The sequence below is a fragment of the Acomys russatus genome, chromosome 30 (genome assembly GCF_903995435.1).
Source record: "Acomys russatus chromosome 30, mAcoRus1.1, whole genome shotgun sequence".
NCBI lineage: Eukaryota > Metazoa > Chordata > Mammalia > Rodentia > Muridae > Acomys > Acomys russatus.
Window position 1 is genome coordinate 2,144,750 of NC_067166.1, and position 22,524 is coordinate 2,167,273.

At 37.8% G+C, this 22,524-nt stretch overlaps 1 protein-coding gene across 1 annotated transcript in view; it reads right to left on the reverse strand.

Annotated features, from left to right (window-relative positions):
- The window catches only part of Hcn1 (hyperpolarization activated cyclic nucleotide gated potassium channel 1), a 343,450-nt gene that overhangs the window by 81,666 nt on the left and 239,260 nt on the right, over nt 1–22,524 (reverse strand). The window contains exon 4 of the mRNA XM_051172292.1: nt 3,207–3,425. Coding sequence (XP_051028249.1) covers nt 3,207–3,425 — 219 coding nt within the window. The remainder of the gene's footprint in view (nt 1–3,206; nt 3,426–22,524) is intronic.

Below are 22,524 nucleotides of genomic sequence, written 5' to 3' on the forward strand. Positions count from 1 at the left end.
TCAATTTAATTCAAAAGGCTTTTAATGAAAATTGCACAAATTCTTTTCCAGATGTATAAATTTTGAGCATTGTTGTCCCTTGTGGTACATTTAGCATTTAAATTCCCTTTAATGACAATCCAATACTTCATGAATTCTAAGTTTACACAACAAAATGAATACAAAGATGGTTAAAGCTGGAAGTTTGTTGTAAATTTAAGGCCAGCCTGAAGTACAGAGTGAAACCCTGTCTAGACATACATGCACACACACACACGCACACACACACACACACACACACACACACACACACAGGCGTTGGTATGTAATTCCATAATATTGAAAATGCAATCCTGAAGATTTGTTTTTTAAGAAAATATGTATTTAGATATTATATATTATGTATAATACATTAATACACACATACATGTTTACAATATGTAAATAACATTTACATGAACAATAAAAAGAAAATATGTAGCAATATTCAGATAAAATGATATGAAAAGTCAATATTTTAACTTAAAGTAATTAAAGAAAATATTAGAATATAAAAACAAACATCACAGTATGATGTTCTCATCTTATATTTCCATAAAATAAGGCAAATTCCAACTAATATAAATATTTCAGTCAAACAACTTTGAAGAGTCTTCCTCCTTTACTGTGAAGTCTGTTCTTCACAAGTTAATTGGGATTTGTTTTTTTCCTTTAAAAATCAACTTCAAAGCGGTTTTGACAGTTTACCTTTCATTATCTCATCAAAAAAGCATCAACTTGATCATTACAGTAGTTGGTCATTTAAAGCTATATTCCCTTTTATTATGGGATTATAATGGCAGAGACTTCTGTAAATAAAACAACTTAAGTGATGTAAACTGACATCACTCCCACTTATTCTATCAGCACTTTAGAGATGTTCTGTGACATGGTGAAAACACCGTCATTCTGGTGTCAGTGGTGCAGGAAGACAGTCTGCATGCTATCAGAAGGTGATCACACACACCATGCCAACCACAAAACCTTTATCTGCAATGATGTACTAATTTCAAGTTATGTCAGGGCGATGGTGGCACAAAGCTATAGGAGTAATCTATTAATAATTAACGTGACTTAAGGCGTACTCCATGAGATGGAACCCTTAATCAATAATACTGCCTGGGTCATCGGGAACCCGAGAGTAGATAGCTCAAGGAACTACAGTAAAACCAGATACTCCTGTAAAAAGCGAAATAAAAGATCCAGCATGCCGAGGTTCTGGACAGGTCTACCCCAGTCCTCTGCATTTATACAGAGTCTTGCAGTTTAGTGGTTTTATGGGATCCCTCAGTGTGTGAATTGTGCCTCCTCGGGTGCACTTTTTGTTATGTTGGTTTATATTGTTCAAGTTCAGTCTGAAGGGATTTTTTTTGTTGTTGTTGTTTTATCTCATATTTTATTTAGTTAGATTTTTAAAAGATGAATGAATGAAAAAAAAAAAAACCTAGCGACTAGGGTAAATGTTAATAATAGAGCTGCCGTTTATACCTGCTAGAAGAGGGGAAAATCGGTTCTTTCCGATGGAGTCACCTTGGATATGTCAGCCATTCCATGGCGGGGCTCATTTTTAGGAGTTGTTGACCAACAAATAGTGGATACCACACTTGGATTTGGAGAGCTTTGTTGTTGTATTAGCTTTTGTTTGCTTGCTTGTTTTGTTTTTGTGTGGTTGGTATTTGAGAAAGAACTTAAATTTGGGAGAGTGGGTAGAGAAAAGGAGCAGATCTGGAAGGATTTGGGGAAGGAGACAAATATGATAAAACTGTGTTTAAATTTACACATTGTTTTGAATAATGAAAACATTTTTATAAAGGAAATCATAGCTTAATGTACTTTTGTCCCTTTCTACTCCATTAAGAGAACTTTAACATGGCAGTGACTTCTGTGCAAATACTGGGCACAGGAGTATAAGATAGCAGCTGTAAGCATGGCTTTAAAGCCTGGACAGTGTGGCTACTTTAGTAGAGATAAGGGAAGCCTATGTGTGGGCTGTAATATAACTTACTACTGTAACATACAGAAAAGCATACAGACAGAAAGGCACTGGGTGTCTGGACCTTTCTGTATGCTTCCATTTTTTAAAAATATGTCTAAATTTTTTACATATATATTTATATTATTACACATACATACAATAAACTACCTACACTAAGAAGAACCATGGAACAATCAAGTATTATATTAATATTAAATTTTTAGTGTTTTGGCTATTTGCATTTGGCAGTCTTAAGGAAAACATCTGTCATCTTCTCATTTGGAAAGCTACTAACCTGCACTCCCTGTTCACTCAGGTAATCAATTTTATCCCTTCTCAAGTTTCTGATGGGGTTGAAGACCAGATAGTTTAGTTTTACAATTGAGCTTAGTTTTTAGGAATTTAGATCTTTTTAGGTCTAGATAGATGTTTCAAGTTGAGAAAGACGATATATGATAGATATTGATACATTCAAATTTTAGATGCACCAAGATAGGAAAGACGTTTTCTTCAAGGCTTCCATTTCTTATGGCATGTACTAGTGAGGGACTTATCATATATTATTATTCCAGTAATTGAAGCTTTACTCTTGGAATATAGAACCTGAACCATGATGACATCTTGTATATCTTCTTCATATATTTTAGGTATATAATTACATTTTAAAGAATGAAAGTTTATCTATTTTATTTTATTCAGACTGGGCTAACCTCAAACCTACTATATAGCCAAGGATGACATTGAGAACATCTAGTGGGACTACAGGTCAGTTGCACCATACTTGGTATATGCCTTTCAGGGAATTAAACTAGGCCTTCAGCATGCTAGGAAGCATGCTACTACCTGGGTTATATCAATATATATATATATATATATATATATATATATATATATATATATATATATATATGCATATATGCAGAGTACACATATATGTACATATATATGCATGTATATATATATATATATATTACTCAAGATAAAAGTACTTGAAAATTAACTTGACGAAATCTGAAAATACTAAAACAGATGGTATTTCCTTACTTTAATATTTAAATACTTAATCTTAAGATATTTAAAGTGATACTTAAATATTACATTAAATATTTCAGCTCCTTACAGTTTTGGCAGAGGGATATTGGTTTGCTAGCTTGAACACAATCATGTTTCTATGAAGAAGTCAGTTAAAAGTATGAGGGAGAAGAATGCATACCTTTTCTTGGTACTGTCTCCTTGAAGAATCCAGTGACTGGATCAGAGCTGTGGCGTGGCCAACGAACATCGCATAGCAGGTGGCTCCAACAATCATGCTTAGCATGGTAATCCAGAGGTCAGACATGCTTACAGGGGCTTGCGCGCCATAGCCAATGCACAGCATGTGACTCATAGCTTTGAAGAGTGCGTAGGAATACTGTTTTCCCCAAGAATCATTCTAAAACATGAGGAAAAGAAAGTGAACTTAGACATTAGGATAACAAAAGAGATAATAAGTGCAACTCATCAACAATATGCTTACCAAATGACCCGATGAGGTTCAAATCTAGTTTATTAAGTTTATTAAGACAAAACAGATAACACCGTTTTAAATTAATTTATTCCTAGTCAGTTTTAAGTTTTCCGAAGTAAAACCCCAGTTGAGAGTATTGTATAAATGACATCACAGTAAGAGCTAAGAATAAATGTTGAGTCTCATTGAATCTTTCAAGGGAAGTTATTCCTCTAGTGACTGTGTTTGCAAATCGAGAAATGTAACCAATATGGACTAAACCATATGAATTCCAATATAAGAATTTTTGTCAATAATATACAACTCAGGTTTTATGAGTGCCATATGACATATGTATAGCCTTTAATACCTTTGTGTTTCTCAAATGAAAAAACCAAAATTGTTCGGGAAATACAGCTATAACTTGGTTGACAGTTTAAAACTCTTCAAAGCTTGACTTGTAAATTTCTGATGTTGTTTCAAAATTTAAGTCCAATCTCAATTTTACACACTAAAACCTGTCAAATATGTTTTCTTTTGCCCAAATTTCAAGTATCTTGTTCATATGTTTTGTTTTCCTGAGACTGGGGTCTTGGTGTAAGACATACTCTTCAATAGTTCAAGTATGCACGGGCATGCTCATTTTAAATTCAAATGCTTTTCAATGTTTGCCTGCCTCCCTAGATCAAAGCTTACATAATTTATAGGGACAGCTATAAAATCAAAGTGTTGGGTCATTAATTCAAACCCAAAAGGCAAATGCTAAAGATAATAAAATAGGAAGGCATTTCTTTTACACTATTTTATTACTAGCAAAATGAGATAATTGTAACAGATGAATAACATAAAACCTTGTAAATTATAAAAATAATATTTGGTGTCACAGCGATATAAAATACATTGAGTGATTATATGTTAATCTTCATTGGCTAATTTTCAGTGTTCTTCTGTAAATTATTTCTTAGTCCAGCACAGTTTGTACCATTCTCGCTCTGCTCTCAAGTACAGCAGTTATAGTAATACGAGCTGCTTTTGGCTAATGGAAGATCACAAACAAATTTTTATATATCTTTTTAATTTTGAAAAAAGATGTTTTGGTTGATATAACTGTTCCTGGAGCTATTAAAATGTTTCATAGGCTGTGAGGACATTAAAATGGATTTTTAATACATCACTTTACAATGTAAATCTCAGGACATCTGCTGTGGATGATTCAGATGGACTGATTTTTCTATTAAGATTTAACACCATAGACATCAGTCTCCTGTTTGTCTGAGTTGGAATTTTTAATTGTACTTTTGCATTATGAGGCAACTGGTTACTATAGCTCCATAGGAGTGCCAAGAACTGGGTCCCATGGATCCTTCCCTCGGCTTCCTCTGTAGTGCTGTCTGCAGATCAAGTGTCACAGACATAACTGTGTCACTGGAAATGGACATAAACACAGTGCCTTGACCTCATTTGTATCTGGCTAATTGCAGTACAGTCATTTGTGTACTTGCTCTTCTAGTTCCGTGAAACTTTACTACATAGGTAGGTCCATTTATTCGTTAGATAAGTCAAGACACTAAACAATTCTATTCTAATGTAAGGATCAGACCTATTGCTTTTACATTGAATTTAATGCTAATCTATGCAATGGCATTTTAATGCTCTGTCTGGAATTTCCTGTAACTTATCAAGGCTATGTTATGTGACTGCTTTACTTATACAATGCTTTTTTAATATATTTTTAAATTTTATTAATTTATCCAGATTACAACTCAATTGTTATCCCATCCCTTGTATCCTCCCATTCCTTCCTCCTCCCACTTTCACCCTATTCCCCTCCCTTAGGACATCCTCCCCCACTATATGGTCATAGGCTATCAATTCTCATCTTGGTAGCCTGTTTATTCTTTCTTTGAGTGCCACTGGGCCTCCCCACCAAGGGGAGGTGGTCAAATGTGGAGCACCAGAGTTCATGTCAGAGTCAGTCCCCGCTCTCCCCATAACTGTGGAGCATGTCCTGTCCATTGGCTAGATCAGAGTGGGGGTTTATTTTTACAATTCTAAATGTCTGTTTATGCATCCTATTATTTTCTTTCACAAGAAAGCTTTACCCAAAACTGTAGTCCTTGTCAGTAATTTGTTCCTCTAAAGCATCATATGAAAATAATATTATTTTCTATAAAGTGTGATATTTTTAAAAATCAATTTGCTTTTCTAAGGTGGTGAATATTTGTTTAGCACTGCTCCAGGAAATTTTCAGACTGGATAAGAAAACGTCACGATGTGACAATTGCAGTTTGCATTTAAACAAGTCTTTTACTTTCACACTGGTTTACTTGAGTCCTGCCAATAACTGCCAGGGAGCAGCGGTGAGAGCTTTGACATATGTGCAGGCACTGCAGGGAAGGGACCCTGGGGAATTTGAGTAAGCCCACCTCTCAACAAGCCTCCTGTCTTAGATTCCCCTTTAGATTGTCTTGTGGCTGCTATCACTGCCTTTGTTTAATCTGCAGTTGTTTCCACTACTAACCCAGGCCCATTTGTGGCCATGTTGGAGACACATAAAATGCCACAATTTTGATTCATATTTATATGCATCTGGCTGCTCCCTCCGCCAATAGACAATCAACAGCATGGCCTCCCATCATGCTCTCTCTCTCTCTCTCTCTCTCTCTCTCTCTCTCTCTCTCTCTCTCTCTCTCTCTCTCTCTCTCTGTGTGTGTGTGTGTGTGTGTGTGTGTGTGTGTGTGTGTGTGTGTGTGTGCTGCTGGTCTATAAGCTTAACCCCATAGTATGCTTCCAGTAGATTTTGCTAAAAATATAAAAAATTCCAACAGGCTATTATTAATAATTGTAATATGGCAGCAATATACAACATTAAATGGGTAATTTCAAGGTCCCAAATTATTCTTGTACAAATGATCCTAAGTACAAGACTTTTAAAAAATCCTTTCACCAAATTTATGTCTTTTTAAAAAACAGAATGTGATAAAATTTAAGAACTCAGACTCAGAAGCATTGGAACAAAATATGCTTCCTGACAAATAAGAAAAGCAGCCACATTTAGCAGGAAAAGATAAGGGTCTTAATGATTATTATCATTTACTGAAGAAGTAAAGTCATACTGTGACATTAATTTATCCAAATGTAAAAGTGCACAATGTAAGAGTTAAAAAAAATTCTGACATTAAGACAAGATACTTTTCTATGTATTTGTGAGGCTATCCTGATAGTATAATGGATCCACATAAAAATTTTACCATTTAAAAAGATTTCTTATATTTCTTTATACAAGAAATTTTGTACATTATTTCAAAAATATGTCAAGGTTCTCAAATTGTATATATTTCAAGAAGAGGAAACACTTAGATGTTCTAGGAACAAAAAGTACACATTCAAAGAACAAGTCAGTGTATTTCTATGAAAGTCTTGAACACAGCAATTCTTTTAAAATAAATTATATTCATGAAATTTCTGTCATTCAAGTAAACCAAAAATCATTCATTATAAACCACACTACCAAAAGCCGTTAGTTATATGCTCCACTCAAATAACAACTGAGACACAGTCATTTGTTTCATGAGGCTTTAAACCTTAAACCGTTTTACACAATTACAGTCATTAACGTGGAAAATGGCAAATGTTATCCACAGGTTTGACCATCTCATGTGACTGAAGCTGCCCACATAGTAGGGCAGAAGCCACATCTTGGGGCTCCTGTAAAAGCACACTTTTAAAAACTGCACAATTTAACATGGGCACTAAGATCAGGGGCAAAAGGCCCAGACCTAAGCATTAATAAAGGCAATATACAGCAAGGGGAAAATCAACAACAAGTAAAATGTCAGACACTCAAGGCGATTCCACTAAAATCAGGGACAAGACAAGGCTGCCCACACTCTTCATAGCTCTTCAATATAGCACTTGGGTTTTAGGGAAAGCAATAAGACAACTAAAGGAGATCAATGGGGCTACAAATTGGAAAGGAAGAAGTAAAAATATCCCCACTCACAAATCATATGATAGTATTCATAAGTGACCTCAAAGATTCTACCAGAGATTTCCTACAGCTAATAAACACCTTCAGCAAAGAGCCTGGATGGAGGACGGCAGGAGAACACAGCCTCAGATCAGCCAAGCCAGGTACATCCGAGCTCAGAATCCAAAGCAGGAAGCACAGGACCCACAGGGATCTGAATCAGGCTCTCTGCATTATAGCCATTAGCCTAGTGTTTTATTGGATTCCTGGTTGTGGGAACAAGTGGGTTTCTGACTCTTGTGCCTGTTCCTGGGACTCCTTTCCTCCTGTTGGGTTGCCATGTCCAAGTATGGTATGATAGTTTTTGCTTCATCTTATATTTTATTTTGTCATGTTTTGTTGTTACCTCTTACAAGCCTGTTCTTTTCTAATGAGAGACAGAAGGGATCCTAAGGGAAAGGGAGGGGACGGGAGGGTGAGGGAGAAGGGAAGGGGAGGGGACGGGAGGGTGAGGGAGAAGGGAAGGGGAGGGGACGGGAGGGTGAGGGAGAAGGGAAGGGGAGGGGACGGGAGGGTGAGGGAGAAGGGAAGGAAGGGGAGTGTGAGGGAGAAGGGAAGGAAGGAGAGGGTGAGGGAGAAGGGAAGGGAGGGGAGGGTGAGGGAGAAGGGAGAGGAAGGGAGGGACGGACGGGTGAGAAGGGAGAAGGGAAGGGGAGGGGACGGGAGGGTGAGGGAAGAAAATGCAGGGAGGCGAGGGCGGGTGAGGGCAGGAGAAGGGAAGGGGAGGGGACGGGAGGGTGAGGGAGAAGGGAAGGGGAGGGGACGGGAGGGTGAGGGAAAAGGGAAGGGGAGGCGAGGGGGGTGAGGGAGAAGGAGGGAGGGAGGGGAGGGTGAGGGAGAAGGGAAGGGGAGGGGACGGGAGGGTGAGGGAGAAGGGAAGGGGAGGGGAGGGGAAAGGGAATTGGGGGTAGAGGGAGGTAAAACTATAATCAAGATATATTGTATGAGAACATAATCAACTTTCAATAAAAGAATAAAAAACCACTTTTCTTTATAAATTACTTTAGTCATGGGGTCTTATCACTTACCTAGAAAAGTAAGTAAGACTGCATCTCAGCCTGTAGTTCAAATATTCTTGAATTTACTAGGTGGTCTAAAACTGGCCTTGACCTCATGAACCTGCTTCCTTCAGTCTCTGTTCTATATTATTTGTTTGCTTGAGACATGTTTTCTCTGTCTCCTACTAGACCAGGCTGGACTCTAAGTCACAGAGACTTGCCTGCCTCTGCCTCATAAGTGCTGGGGTTGCTGGGATTAAAGACTCATCCAATTGTGCACAGGCTCTTGGCTTCTGGGATTAAAAGCTCTGTGACCACACTTGACACAGCCATTGTGCACAGGCTCTTGGCTTCTGAGATTAAAGGCTGTGACCACACTTGGTGCAGCAATTGTGCATAGGCTCCTGGCTTCTGGGATTAAAAGCTTCTGTGACCACACTTGGCGCAGCAATTGTGCACAGGCTCTTGGCTTCTGAGATTAAAAGCTCTGTGACCACACTTGGCGCAGCAATTGTGCACAGGCTCTTGGCTTCTGGGATTAAAAGCTGTGACCACACTTGGCGCAGCAATTGTGCACAGGCTCTTGGCTTCTGAGATTATAAACTCTGTGATCACACTTGGCGCAGCAATTGTGCACAGGCTCTTGGCTTCTGGGATTAAAAGCTTCTGTGACCACACTTGGCGCAGCCATTGTGCACAGGCTCTTGGCTTCTGGGATTAAAAGCTTCTGTGACCACACTTGACGCAGCCATTGTGCACAGGCTCTTGGCTTCTGAGATTAAAAGCTCTGTGACCACACTTGGCGCAGCAATTGTGCACAGGCTCTTGGCTTCTGGGATTAAAAGCTGTGACCACACTTGGTGCAGCAATTGTGCACAGGCTCTTGGCTTCTGGGATTAAAAGCTGTGACCACACTTGGCGCAGCAATTGTGCACAGGCTCTTGGCTTCTGGGATTAAAAGCTGTGACCACACTTGGCGCAGCAATTGTGCACAGGCTCTTGGCTTCTGAGATTAAAAGCTCTGTGATCACACTTGGCGCAGCAATTGTGCACAGGCTCTTGGCTTCTGAGATTAAAAGCTGTGACCACACTTGGCGCAGCAATTGTGCACAGGCTCTTGGCTTCTGGGATTAAAAGCTCTGTGACCACACTTGGCGCAGCAATTGTGCACAGGCTCTTGGCTTCTGGGATTAAAAGCTTCTGTGACCACACTTGGCGCAGCCATTGTGCACAGGCTCTTGGCTTCTGAGAGTAAAAGCTGTGACCACACTTGGCGCAGCAATTGTGCACAGGCTCTTGGCTTCTGGGATTAAAAGCTGTGACCACACTTGATGCAGCCATTGTGCACAGGCTCTTGGCTTCTGGGATTAAAAGCTTCTGTGACCACAATGGCGCAGCAATTGTGCACAGGCTCTTGGCTTCTGAGAGTAAAAGCTCTGTGACCACACTTAGCGCAGCAATTGTGCACAGGCTCTTGGCTTCTGGGATTAAAAGCTCTGTGATCACACTTGGCGCAGCAATTGTGCACAGGCTCTTGGCTTCTGGGATTAAAAGCTGTGACCACACTTGGCGCAGCAATTGTGCACAGGCTCTTGGCTTCTGGGATTAAAAGCTTCTGTGACCACACTTGGCACAGCCATTGTGCACAGGCTCTTGGCTTCTGGGATTAAAAGCTCTGTGATCACACTTGGCGCAGCAATTGTGCACAGGCTCTTGGCTTCTGGGATTAAAAGCTGTGACCACACTTGGCGCAGCAATTGTGCACAGGCTCTTGGCTTCTGAGATTATAAACTCTGTGACCACCTTGGCACAGCAATTGTGCACAGGCTCTTGGCTTCTGAGATTAAAAGCTGTGACCACACTTGGCGCAGCAATTGTGCACAGGCTCTTGGCTTCTGGGATTAAAAGCTTCTGTGACCACACTTGGCGCAGCCATTGTGCACAGGCTCTTGGCTTCTGAGAGTAAAAGCTGTGACCACACTTGGCGCAGCAATTGTGCACAGGCTCTTGGCTTCTGGGATTAAAAGCTGTGACCACACTTGACGCAGCCATTGTGCACAGGCTCTTGGCTTCTGGGATTAAAAGCTTCTGTGACCACAATGGCGCAGCAATTGTGCACAGGCTCTTGGCTTCTGAGAGTAAAAGCTCTGTGACCACACTTAGCGCAGCAATTGTGCACAGGCTCTTGGCTTCTGGGATTAAAAGCTCTGTGATCACACTTGGCGCAGCAATTGTGCACAGGCTCTTGGCTTCTGGGATTAAAAGCTGTGACCACACTTGGCGCAGCAATTGTGCACAGGCTCTTGGCTTCTGAGATTATAAACTCTGTGACCACCTTGGCACAGCAATTGTGCACAGGCTCTTGGCTTCTGAGATTAAAAGCTGTGACCACACTTGGCGCAGCAATTGTGCACAGGCTCTTGGCTTCTGGGATTAAAAGCTCTGTGACCACACTTGGCGCAGCAATTGTGCACAGGCTCTTGGCTTCTGGGATTAAAAGCTTCTGTGACCACACTTGGCGCAGCCATTGTGCACAGGCTCTTGGCTTCCGAGAGTAAAAGCTGTGACCACACTTGGCGCAGCAATTGTGCACAGGCTCTTGGCTTCTGGGATTAAAAGCTGTGACCACACTTGACGCAGCCATTGTGCACAGGCTCTTGGCTTCTGGGATTAAAAGCTTCTGTGACCACAATGGCGCAGCAATTGTGCACAGGCTCTTGGCTTCTGAGAGTAAAAGCTCTGTGACCACACTTGGCGCAGCAATTGTGCACAGGCTCTTGGCTTCTGGGATTAAAAGCTCTGTGATCACACTTGGCGCAGCAATTGTGCACAGGCTCTTGGCTTCTGGGATTAAAAGCTGTGACCACACTTGGCGCAGCAATTGTGCACAGGCTCTTGGCTTCTGAGAGTAAAAGCTGTGACCACACTTGGCGCAGCAATTGTGCACAGGCTCTTGGCTTCTGAGATTATAAACTCTGTGACCACCTTGGCACAGCAATTGTGCACAGGCTCTTGGCTTCTGGGATTAAAAGCTGTGACCACAATGGCACATCATTCTTAACATCACTTGTCACATAGTTAACAATGAACAGAGGAAAGAAAATAACATACTGAGATCACAAATTGGTTAACGGAAGAAGTAATTCGTACTTTTAATTTTATTTCATGTATTATTTTTCTTTGTATGTGTGAGTGTGGGGGTATATGTCCTTTGAGACATGTGAGTTCAAATTCAGAGGACAAGTTGTAGATGTGGGTTCCTTCATTACTCTATGTAGATACTGGGAATTGAGTTCAGTTTATCAATTTGTCAAATGCCAGTTCAATAACTACTATTGTAATCTATGCAGCTTAGCACTAGAGAATAGACCACAACTTCCTACCTCTATGGCGTTTTGTTTTTATAGGTAGACCACATTTGTAGCTTAAGAGAAAGTACTAAGGATAAAACACAATGATCAGCATATAAATCACATTCAAAACAAAGAGTACTTAAGTGAAGAACAGCTAAAAGCTAAAAATATGTAAAACCCCAGGAATATATAAAATCTTTGTATAAAAATATTTTGTATTGTGCATTTTATCTTTATATCTTTTAAAAATCACACCATCATATTTTACCCTACAATGATAATAATACAATCTAATGGTAGAGCGTATATTTAAAGCACTTTATAGTGTAAATATTTCAAGTTACATATAATTTTATTTCTAAAGAAAGTAAGCAAATAAATTACCTGTAAGATAATTTAATCAATAATTTACCTCATCTTTATTTCACTAAAAATATATTCAATAATTTTCCTTACAGATAAACCTTTTATTGTTTAAGATGTTTTATTTATGCCTTTACTCTACCAATGAATAATTATCATAGATGATAATGTGTGAGATGGGAACATCACTCAGATATAGAGTGTCTTGTAGTGTGCCTGAGGCCCTATGCTCTATCTCCAGTACCAAACCCCCAAATACACACACACACACACACACACACACACACACACATTTGCCAATTTCACTTGAGAATTTTATTTTGATATTTTCCCAATTTTAACATAAAATATTTTGTAGGCATTTCTGAAGATTTCTTAATTTTTGGCTAAATTTAATTGCAAAGAAAAGAATAAAGAATATGAATGCTTATTATAGGGCGTTCTAAATGTTATGACATATGAGGTACTAATTCATATTTAGCTACATTAGCCTAAAACCATCAAACATAATTTCCAGCCCATCAGCTTTCAGAGAAACTGTGAATTCATTACTATAAAAGGCTATTAAAATATGAATGGATGATCCTTATAATTTATAATAACTGTCAGTATAAATAGGCTGAGTAAATAAAATCTCAGTAAAATCTGTACTCACAAAGAATCTGAGAGATAGTAATATGGTGTAGGAAGCAGGGGAGAGGGTGAGTTCAGTGAGACGAAGGCATTTTGATCAGCGTGTTCCATCCATTTCTCATTTTATTCTGTCACTTACAGAGATAGAAGCCAGGCAGTGGCATCTGGGGAATTCTCATGACAAGAAATAGAAAAGAGCCTATATTTCTGGAGAGTGACAAGTCCTGAAGCACAGTTGGTTGTAAATTCCTAAGAGAGTACGTTCATTTGACGATGTCATCATTTTATCTTCTACCTGTGGATATGGTAATGGTGGGAAATGTTTGGGTCTCTCCAGTTTCACGGTGCCGGAGGGAGGCAACAATAAACTGACTTTGGGATGGTAATCATATAACAGGTAGCTGCTGAAATACAATTATACTTGCCTTCAAATGTAAATTGGATTTTTTTGGTTTAGTTAGGATGTCTTTAAAATCATCAGACATATATATATATATATATATATATATATATATATATATATATATATATATATATATATATATATATGACAAATGAAAATAATTAATAACCCCACTAAAGAAATGTCTATCTTAAATGGAAATTTCTTTTTTTTCTACTAGTATGTCAGTAGAAATTTACTTTTTACTATGAGTCTGTCAGTAGAAATGCAAGTGGGAACCAATTAAAAGTGACAAACCTGACTTGCAGTGTTCTTCATTCAGGGCATGTGTGAATTGCTGAGGGGGCATCAACCAGTCACGTTGGTTATAATATCAAATGAAGTTAACCAAAGGAAGTAACCTCGCTATCATGATATTTGTGATGGGATAGAGCTTTATTCAGTCATAAAAAAGAACAAAATTCTGTCCTTTGACAAAATATTTAAAACTAGAGCTCATTATACTAAGTATATATTAGCATGTTAAGTAAAATAAGCTGGACTTCAATAAATAGTGTATTGTTTCTCTCATCTGTTGAATCTGGGATGTAGATATGTTCTATGCTGGGTGAAATGGGTTGCTGAAGGTGTGATGAAGGACCAGTGAGGGGAAAATAGTGGGAGAAGGCTATGGTAAGAGAAAGCAACGAATGTGAATTAAATGCAATGACACACATAAGTCAATTTGTCAACATGAAAAACAAAATTCCTTATTTTATACGGCAATTTTGAATTCTATAATACATATGAAATAAAATCATGGTGAGATTAGCTTTTAGTCAAAAAGAAAAATCAGTGAATGAGGGAGCTTGCTTTTCCCTTGTTTTTTTAGTAAAGTAATTTTTGAGATTTTTTTGGTGTGTTTTTATGGCTTCAATGATGATGATAAAAATGCAAAATTTACAGTAACTAGAATTATAAATTAAAAATTAATGATGCTTAAGATCATGGATTTTTTTCATATTTACTTTAATGTTATATACTAGGTTAGGAAAAATTAAAGCAGATCAAAGTTTGGTTTATCCATTAATCCAAAATTTTATACTAAGAACTCAATAACACTAGTTATAAAATTGTTTCAAGATCAAAAGTTATTATATTCATTTATAGTGATTATTTAACCATAATAATCTTTCCAGAAAATAAAAATATTCCATGGGACACTGTTTTCTACATTTAATTGAAGCAATATATTTTACGTACAAATATTTGTAAATATACTTTATGTATGTATGTATATATGTATATATATGAAGCCACAATGGAAGATACTTATACTCTTTGCAATGCTTAAGTATATTCTATTACTCCTCTTAAAATTAATGAAACCTAACTAGGTGTTGTTTTATCTAGGTAAGGAGAGTAGTAAATCTTAGAGAAACTATGAAATTTGCTCAAAGTCAACCAGTTGTAGATGCCAACTGGGCATCAATAAGTACTTTAGGAGCCATAGTATAGAGCCACCAAAGGTGTTTATCTCAGAACTATTTGTATTAATAGGATTACAGTCCATGGTTTTTCATGCATTTAAAGTTATTATTGTTACTGTGTGTGTGTGTGTGTGTGTGTGTGTGTGTGTGTGTGTGTGTGTGTGCATGCCATGGTACACATATGGAGTTCAGGAGACAGCTTTGTATAGTTCAAATTCTCTCTCCATTTTTACATGGGTTGCAGAGATCAAACTTACTGGCTGGTCCACATGGCATGAGCCTTCACTCTCTGTCATCTCACCAGCCCAATCTTGATTCATTTTAAGATCATAACCACATCACCGAAACTCTATTCAATTCATGTTTCAATTTATCCAATGACAGGGAGCCTCTAGTACACTTACATAAAGTTTAGAGCAACATTTTCTGAGGTTTACATCAGAAAAACTAACCCCAAGAAAAATTTCTTGGGGATGAGCGCCAGTTACGATAGTGGGTTTAGAGGCTGGAGAGATGACTCAGGAGTTGAGAGCACCTGTTAAACACGGATTATAATCCTCTCACCCACATGGTTGCTCACAACCACCCATAACTCCAGTTCCAGGAGATCCGAAGCCATCTTCATGCCACTGCAGACACCATACACCCTCACAGTGGACATACATACACGCAGGCATGGTGTTCATGAAAATAAAATTAATACATCTAAAAAATTTTAAAGATAATTTGACTATACAGCCATACTTATATTTTATATTTTCTTATTGGCCAACATGTCTCACTGGACTTTCCTTATCTCCACTTTTCCCCAAAACTTAGACAAGAATAGCTTATTCTATTATTTTTTAAAAACTCTTCTCTTGTAGGAAATTCTGGCCTCAGGCTCCATCCTTCATAAAGGGCAATAGGTGCAGGAGCTGAATCTCTCTGGAACACTAATTGATACTGTGTGCTTTTTCTCAAACTAGGGCAAAATAAAATGAGCATACCATAGTAAGTGTTTATTTTCAAAGTTTCTTAAAATAATTTAAAAAATTATACCTATGTATGTGGGTTTGCAGGTGGGTGGGTGCACATGAATGCAGGTGCGCAGAGCGTCCATGGACATCAGCCCATAATCAGGTGTAAGCCACAGGCCGTGGGTGACAGGAACAGGACACATTCATGTATGTGTATATCAATATCTCTCTGTATTATAAAATATGCATGTATATGTATATAGTTTGTGTATATGTATGCACATCTACATGCTATAGGATGCATACGGAGGTCAGAGGGCAACTTGGAGGAGCCACTTCCACCCTGAGAGCCTTGGGAATCCAACGCAGGTTGTTAAGCCTCCTGTACCTACTGAGCCACTGAGCATTTTTAATTTGATAATATAAAATTTAATGAATTGTCCTATGTGGCTATTTAAATTTAAAGCTGAGAAGTTTTATGAGGATGAATCTGAAATTAGTATGTTAACTTTCAGAACGGTGGCTTTTAATGGTAGCTTTTAATCTACTAATACAATGTTTTCATATGATAAAATCTGAAGGAAAATAAGCAAACTGGAAATGACAACAAAGACCCTCAAGTTTTTGCGAACTTTGTTTGAGTTGGGGTGTTATAGTCTTATTTGAGCTATCTGACCTGGAACCCACTATCTAACTCAAGCTGGCCTTGAACTCATGCTAATGGCTCAGCCTCCTGGGTACTGGAATTGCAGTAGTGAGCCACCATACCCAGTTGAGAACTTGTTCCTCTAGGCTCTAATTTATCCTCTAAATAAACAATGCTCACATCTGATACACAAATGAAGCAGAATAGTTATGCATATAAGCCACTCCTCTGATATTACTTTTTCAGTTATTATATTATAAAATGTTTTAATGCATATTTTGTTAATCCAAATAGTTACCAGATGCAGAGTCAAATCATTAGGAGATAGTTTCAGACAAGTTGAAGACAAGTCAGTTAATGTGATACACCACATAATACGGGGAGATTTTGTATTTTTGTGGGTGGTAAATGGGAGAAACTATAAAAGACTGACACATACAAAACCTGTAGGTTTAAGGGCAAATAATCCTAAACTTTCTATGTGCTACCTAATGTACTTCTACAAGTGAAAGGCTAAACTTAGTGGTGGTGTTTGTCTATTTGTTTGCTTGGGTTTAGTCCACACATATATCCTAATACTTCCTGCTGTTAAGTTCAATTCTGATCTCCTCACAAATAAATGCCATGAGAAAAGTTTGAAGTCCATTTTAAATATGGGAATTACTAGAACACAGAAAACAAACCATAGGGAAAATATTTTGTATGAGAGTATAAGCCTATTTAAAAATTAGCCATTTATATTGAGGTACAAATAGCTTTTTTTGTCTCTATAAGAAATACTTTCACCTGCAACTAGTTCTGATAGGGTAGAGTTTGCCCTCAACATGTAATATTCCCTTGTGACTTGACTGAATGTCCCAGCTTCCCTGCTTTTTCGTTTTCTCTATGGACTTCCTACTGGGTTCCTGCTCTTTTTACCAGAGCTAAAAAGTGACACTAAAGCAAAACAAAATATTGATCTAACAAAATTGGCAAAGTTGGAATTATGAAGGATATGGGCCAATATCTGTTATATTTATTATTTGAAAAAAATGAATTTTCTGTTATTGTAACTATTAAAACGTGTATATGTATAATATCATCAGACATTTCAAGTTTACCTACTCTAATATACAGGAAGGATGTCATATTGATATTTGTCCCAAGTTCCATCTGGTTTGCTTACGAGTTGCCTGGTACACAAATGTGACACAGATATAAAGAATTGTGTGGTGGCACTCAGAGGAAGGACAGCAGGTTGCCAAGAAGAGACTTGATACCCTATGAGCATATACAGGGGGAAGTAATCTCCCTCAGGAACAGTCATAGGGGAGGGGAATAAGGGGAAAATGGGAGGGAGGCAAGAATGGGAGGATACAAGGGATGGGATAAACATTGAGATGTAACAAGAATAAATTAATAAAAAAAAGAGAGAGATGCTAAAAAAAGAGAAAGAATTGTGTCTTTATGGTTTTGCAAGCATTATTTCCATAATGATGATCAGACCCACAAGCAAAAACATCAAGTAATTTTATATAAATCTTTCATAATAACATTTTAGATCTTATGATTATCACAATAGCATACTGGGAGCTACACCATCCTTCATTATCTTCACCTTACACGTGATGTAACAAGCAAGGCGTGGTGGCGCACCTCTTTAAACCCAGCACTCAGGAGGCAGAGGCAGGCGGATCCCTGTGAGTTCAAGGCCAGCCTGGTCTACAAAAGTGAGTCAAGGATATCCAGGACTGTTACACAAAGAAACCCTGTCTCCAAAAACAAAACAAACAAACAAACAAACAAAAAACAAGTGCTGAAACAATTCTGAGTGTCATTGACTTCCTCATGTCCTCACTGAAGGATTATATCTCTCTCATAGATCTCTGGCTACTGGCTACAGGCACAATACATCTTAGGCACAATCGTAATTGTTATCTTATGCCTTCTTATATAAGGGTGTTTAAGAAGAAAAATCAACCATGTTCTGCCTAAACTGTTACCATTTTGACAATTCTGGTGCAAGTCAAATTATTATTAAGAGAGGGGAAAAAAAAGACATGCCTGTGTAAAACAGCATGGCAGCCACTGTCATCTATACTACCTAGTGTCATAATTTCACCAGTTCCCAGCACTGCTGCATGAAATGGCCATTTAATAAAACTGAAATTGTGTGGAAAACTTTTCTTTTGTGCTAAAACAGTATCAATCTCAGGGTTAAGTGATTACTCTAACAGCCGAATAATAATTACATAAATCACCAATGCCACATATTACTAAGTTCTAAATTCTAAAGGAATCACCTTAAATTGTATACAAGCAGACAAAGCCTTCAGCAACAAGTGATTTCAAGTTGGTATGTTGAGTATGCAATATCAGAGATAAGCCTGCTGTGGAGGGTGGTGAAAAGAGACAGAAGCCACTGAGTGCTCAGCTATTTTTAGTAGCCTGACTCCCAACATAAAGCCCTTACCCTGGGATGTGACTCTGTGTATTCTTAGTAGATACTGCCTCTGCCTCAGCATTCCTCAGAGAGTAATCTGTTTTGACGTCTAAGTCTACATAAGCTTTCTACAAATGTAAGTTTTATGATTTATGGAATCCTTGATCCCATGATCAATTCCACAGAAAATTCAAACACCGAATAGTACTTAGAGAAGAGGCAATGATATAGTTTGTTAGATTAATAGACTAATGTTATGATAGATCTCTCTCTCTCTCTCTCTCTCTCTCTCTCTCTCTCTCTCTCTCTCTCTCTCTCTCTCTCCCCCCCCTCTCTTCCCTCTCTCTCTTTCTCTCCCCGTGTAATATGTATATATGTATATATAATAATATATATTATATTATGTATATGTGTGTGTCTGTGTGTTATGAGTGAAAGAGTGATATTAAGACTAGGGAGAAAGAGAAGGGAGGGAATGAGAGAAGGAGAGACAGAGAGAGACAGAGAGACAGACAGAGGGAGACAGAGACAGAGACAGAGGACACCTTATAAAAATTAAAAAGATGAAACTACCTTCTCTCAATCACACCCGTGAATATACATGGACACTCATCTGGAAGTGTGGAGCGAAGTACAGAAGAGGCACACTTAACACAAAATCTGTTTCTTTTTCCTTCAAACTTACTGCTTCTGATTCTACAAGCATACCAGGCTGCGAAAATGGTGATTCGTGCATAATTACCACTGCCAATGAACTATTTTAGATTTACAAACATCAGAACAAAAATACTTGGGCAAATGTTCCATTTGACATATGGCAGTAAATACTTAAGAAAATAACGTAAAACTGCTTTCCATTGAATGATAGGCTAGTCCTTTTGAAATGTGCTCTTTCTTATTAAAGAAGGAAATGAGCATATTTTTTCCTTTAAATAAACAATAATTTCACAGTAGTTCTGATGTTAAAAAAGAAAAGAGAAAACAGGTAAACATAAAACAATTCAACTTTCAACTGATAGTATACTTCATTGGTCAGGCGCTGTTTTTTTCAATAATCTTATCAAATGATCTCAGAGGCAGATCCCTCTGTTCTCCTATGGAATTACTGACTTCTAGTTCTACCCTCAGCACAGCCAACATCCTCCACTTTAGGAGCCTGGCATGATAATCAGCATTTCCTGAGGCAAACCACCCTCCTTCATGTACTTCGTTTAGGAGACTCAACTGAAGCATGTTAATAAAATAGAATATGAAGGTTGATGGTTAGTATGCCTTCACTACACCACAAATACATCACGTCTTAGTTCCTTGGTATGGAAGTAAATTGCACGGTGGCTTCAAGACACCGCTCTGAGTGCCTCAATAATTAATTAACAACATGCATTTCTCAGTCCAAAAGGTGTAGTCAGGGAAATAAGTAAAGATTTAAATGTAATAATTTCTCCTGTGCATTACTTTTGTGATTTTCACAAGCTACTGCTAAAATGATTCGGTTGTTCCAGCAATTCAATATTCTTTTATTTTCACATTTCTTTTAGTACTATGGAATAAAGTTAATAAAATATCTACATATTCATATTTGAGTATATGCATGTATCCACCCCACAGTTACCTAGAAGAGATGTAGTGTAATGAGATCCTTTATGACCAACGAAGATGCTGCCTCAAGTTTTATTGACAATGAAGTGAGGAACAGCAGTAGATTGGGGAGCTGACTTCTCTCACACTGAGGAAAAACTCTGAGAGTGGTGTACCCAACTCACTAATGGGAAAATAAGGCAAAGAATAGCTCATAGTAACCTCCCATATATTGTTATAAATGACTTAAAATTATATCCATTGATTCTCTTCCTTTCACACAGGGAAGACATTAAAAATGATAGTTTTTGGAAGGCCAATATTGATATATCTGTATATTAGCCTTAAGTCAGTATCCAAATGTTTTCATGCTCCGAAACTCTCACAATTGACTCCAACAGTGTCAACAGTAAGGAGACACCCAGAATGATATAAAGACAAGCATAGAGACCATGAGGACCATCCTAGCTGTTATTCTTTATGGGGAAAAATAAGGGCATAAAACTGAAAGTAAAGGACATGTTCAAATAAATTAGAAGAAGATAGGTGAGTCTAAAGCACTATTGTGTGTATAAGAGTGTTGACTTGGGATTCTGCAGTTGACTTGGGATGACCTTGACTTGTCTTATTTTACCACTGGAAATATAACATGTGATTAAAATGGTTTAAAAACCCATAAAGCTGTTTTTACCTCTATATGTCAAATTATAGGGAAAATGAAAATAGAAAGTTGACACAAGATGAAAAGTCACGTAGACATGGTTGCATCTTGGAAGAGTAGAAAATGACTGTGTGCATGAAAACATAAATGTGACATTACTAGTACGACTGTCATTAATGTGTTTTGCACAATGACAGCAGGTGTTTCCTGTGGTATACAGGTATACATGCCAGTTCAAAGATGCTCAGGTTTGTTCCTGATGAATATTCATGTTTTGTTAGCAACTTCATTGGGGAATAAATTGTATAATCTGAATGTGTGCATTATTGGTAACTTTTAGGTAAATATCTTTCAAAGAAATAAAAAACAAGAGACTATTACGTATTTAATATGGTAACCATAATCATAGGGGAACAACCTATGATATTTCTATAGACAAATTCAAAAATCAATTGAAGGAATTTCAAGTGTAATTAATCTTCCAACTAAGTGTTCATAGAAATAATAATAATTAAAGCTTAAGAGAAACAGACACATATCTGAGTCTCACTGTTGACCTTGAGTGTTAGTTAATAAATTGAACTTTTAGAGAACAAAAAATTCCTGAAAAAATATTAATGGCCAGTTCATTATTATTGCTTTGCTATAACAGTATTTTTTTTGAGATCTCTCAGAATTAGCTATGGCCGGGAGTGGTGGCACACTCCTTTAATCCCAGCATTTGGGAGGCAGAGGCAGGTGGATTGCTGTGAGTTCAAGGCCAACCTGTTTACAAAGTGAGTCCAGGGCAGCCAAGGCTACACAGAGAAACCCTGACTTGAAAAACAAAACAAAACAACAACAACAACAACAAACCAGAATTAGCTGTGACCTATTCTTCACTGAGGAAATGGCATTCTCATTTATTCTTAGTTAATCTTGAGAGAGCTAATAAACATCTTGTTTTCATCAACAGTTATTCATTAATCTTTTCTTTTTCCCTCCACTCTCCTTTTCTCATAAACAACAAAATGAAAAAAAAAAGGAGTAGGTAAAAAAACAAAAATCAGTTGAACAAGAGTCACAAAAATAGGTCTGCTCACTCTCTTGGCCTTATTGCAGCCAACCTGTCTGCTCAGCCTCAGACTGCATCCAAACAGCTTACAATCACCACAGCCTGCCACCAATAAAATCTATTCCCTCAGATCCCAGCTGTGTTTTCCCTCATTTGATTAGTTATATGTTGTATTTCCTTATTTCTACTGGATGAGCTCAAACGTCCTGGACCAAACACCAAATAGCCAAACACCAAACAGCTACGAGCTAAAAGTGCACATGTATACCAGGTAACCAATGAAAAGTTTGTTGATAGTAACAACCGAAGAACCACTTTTCCTTCTTTGTCATCCAGTCTGCAGCTTTTTTGTTATCAATGAATGCCACACCATATGAGGACCCATTTCTGCTCACGTCTATATCATGCGTTTGTGGTATGATATGGTTTGGAATTACCAATAGCCACCATGCTTGTCTTTTGATCATGACCCAATG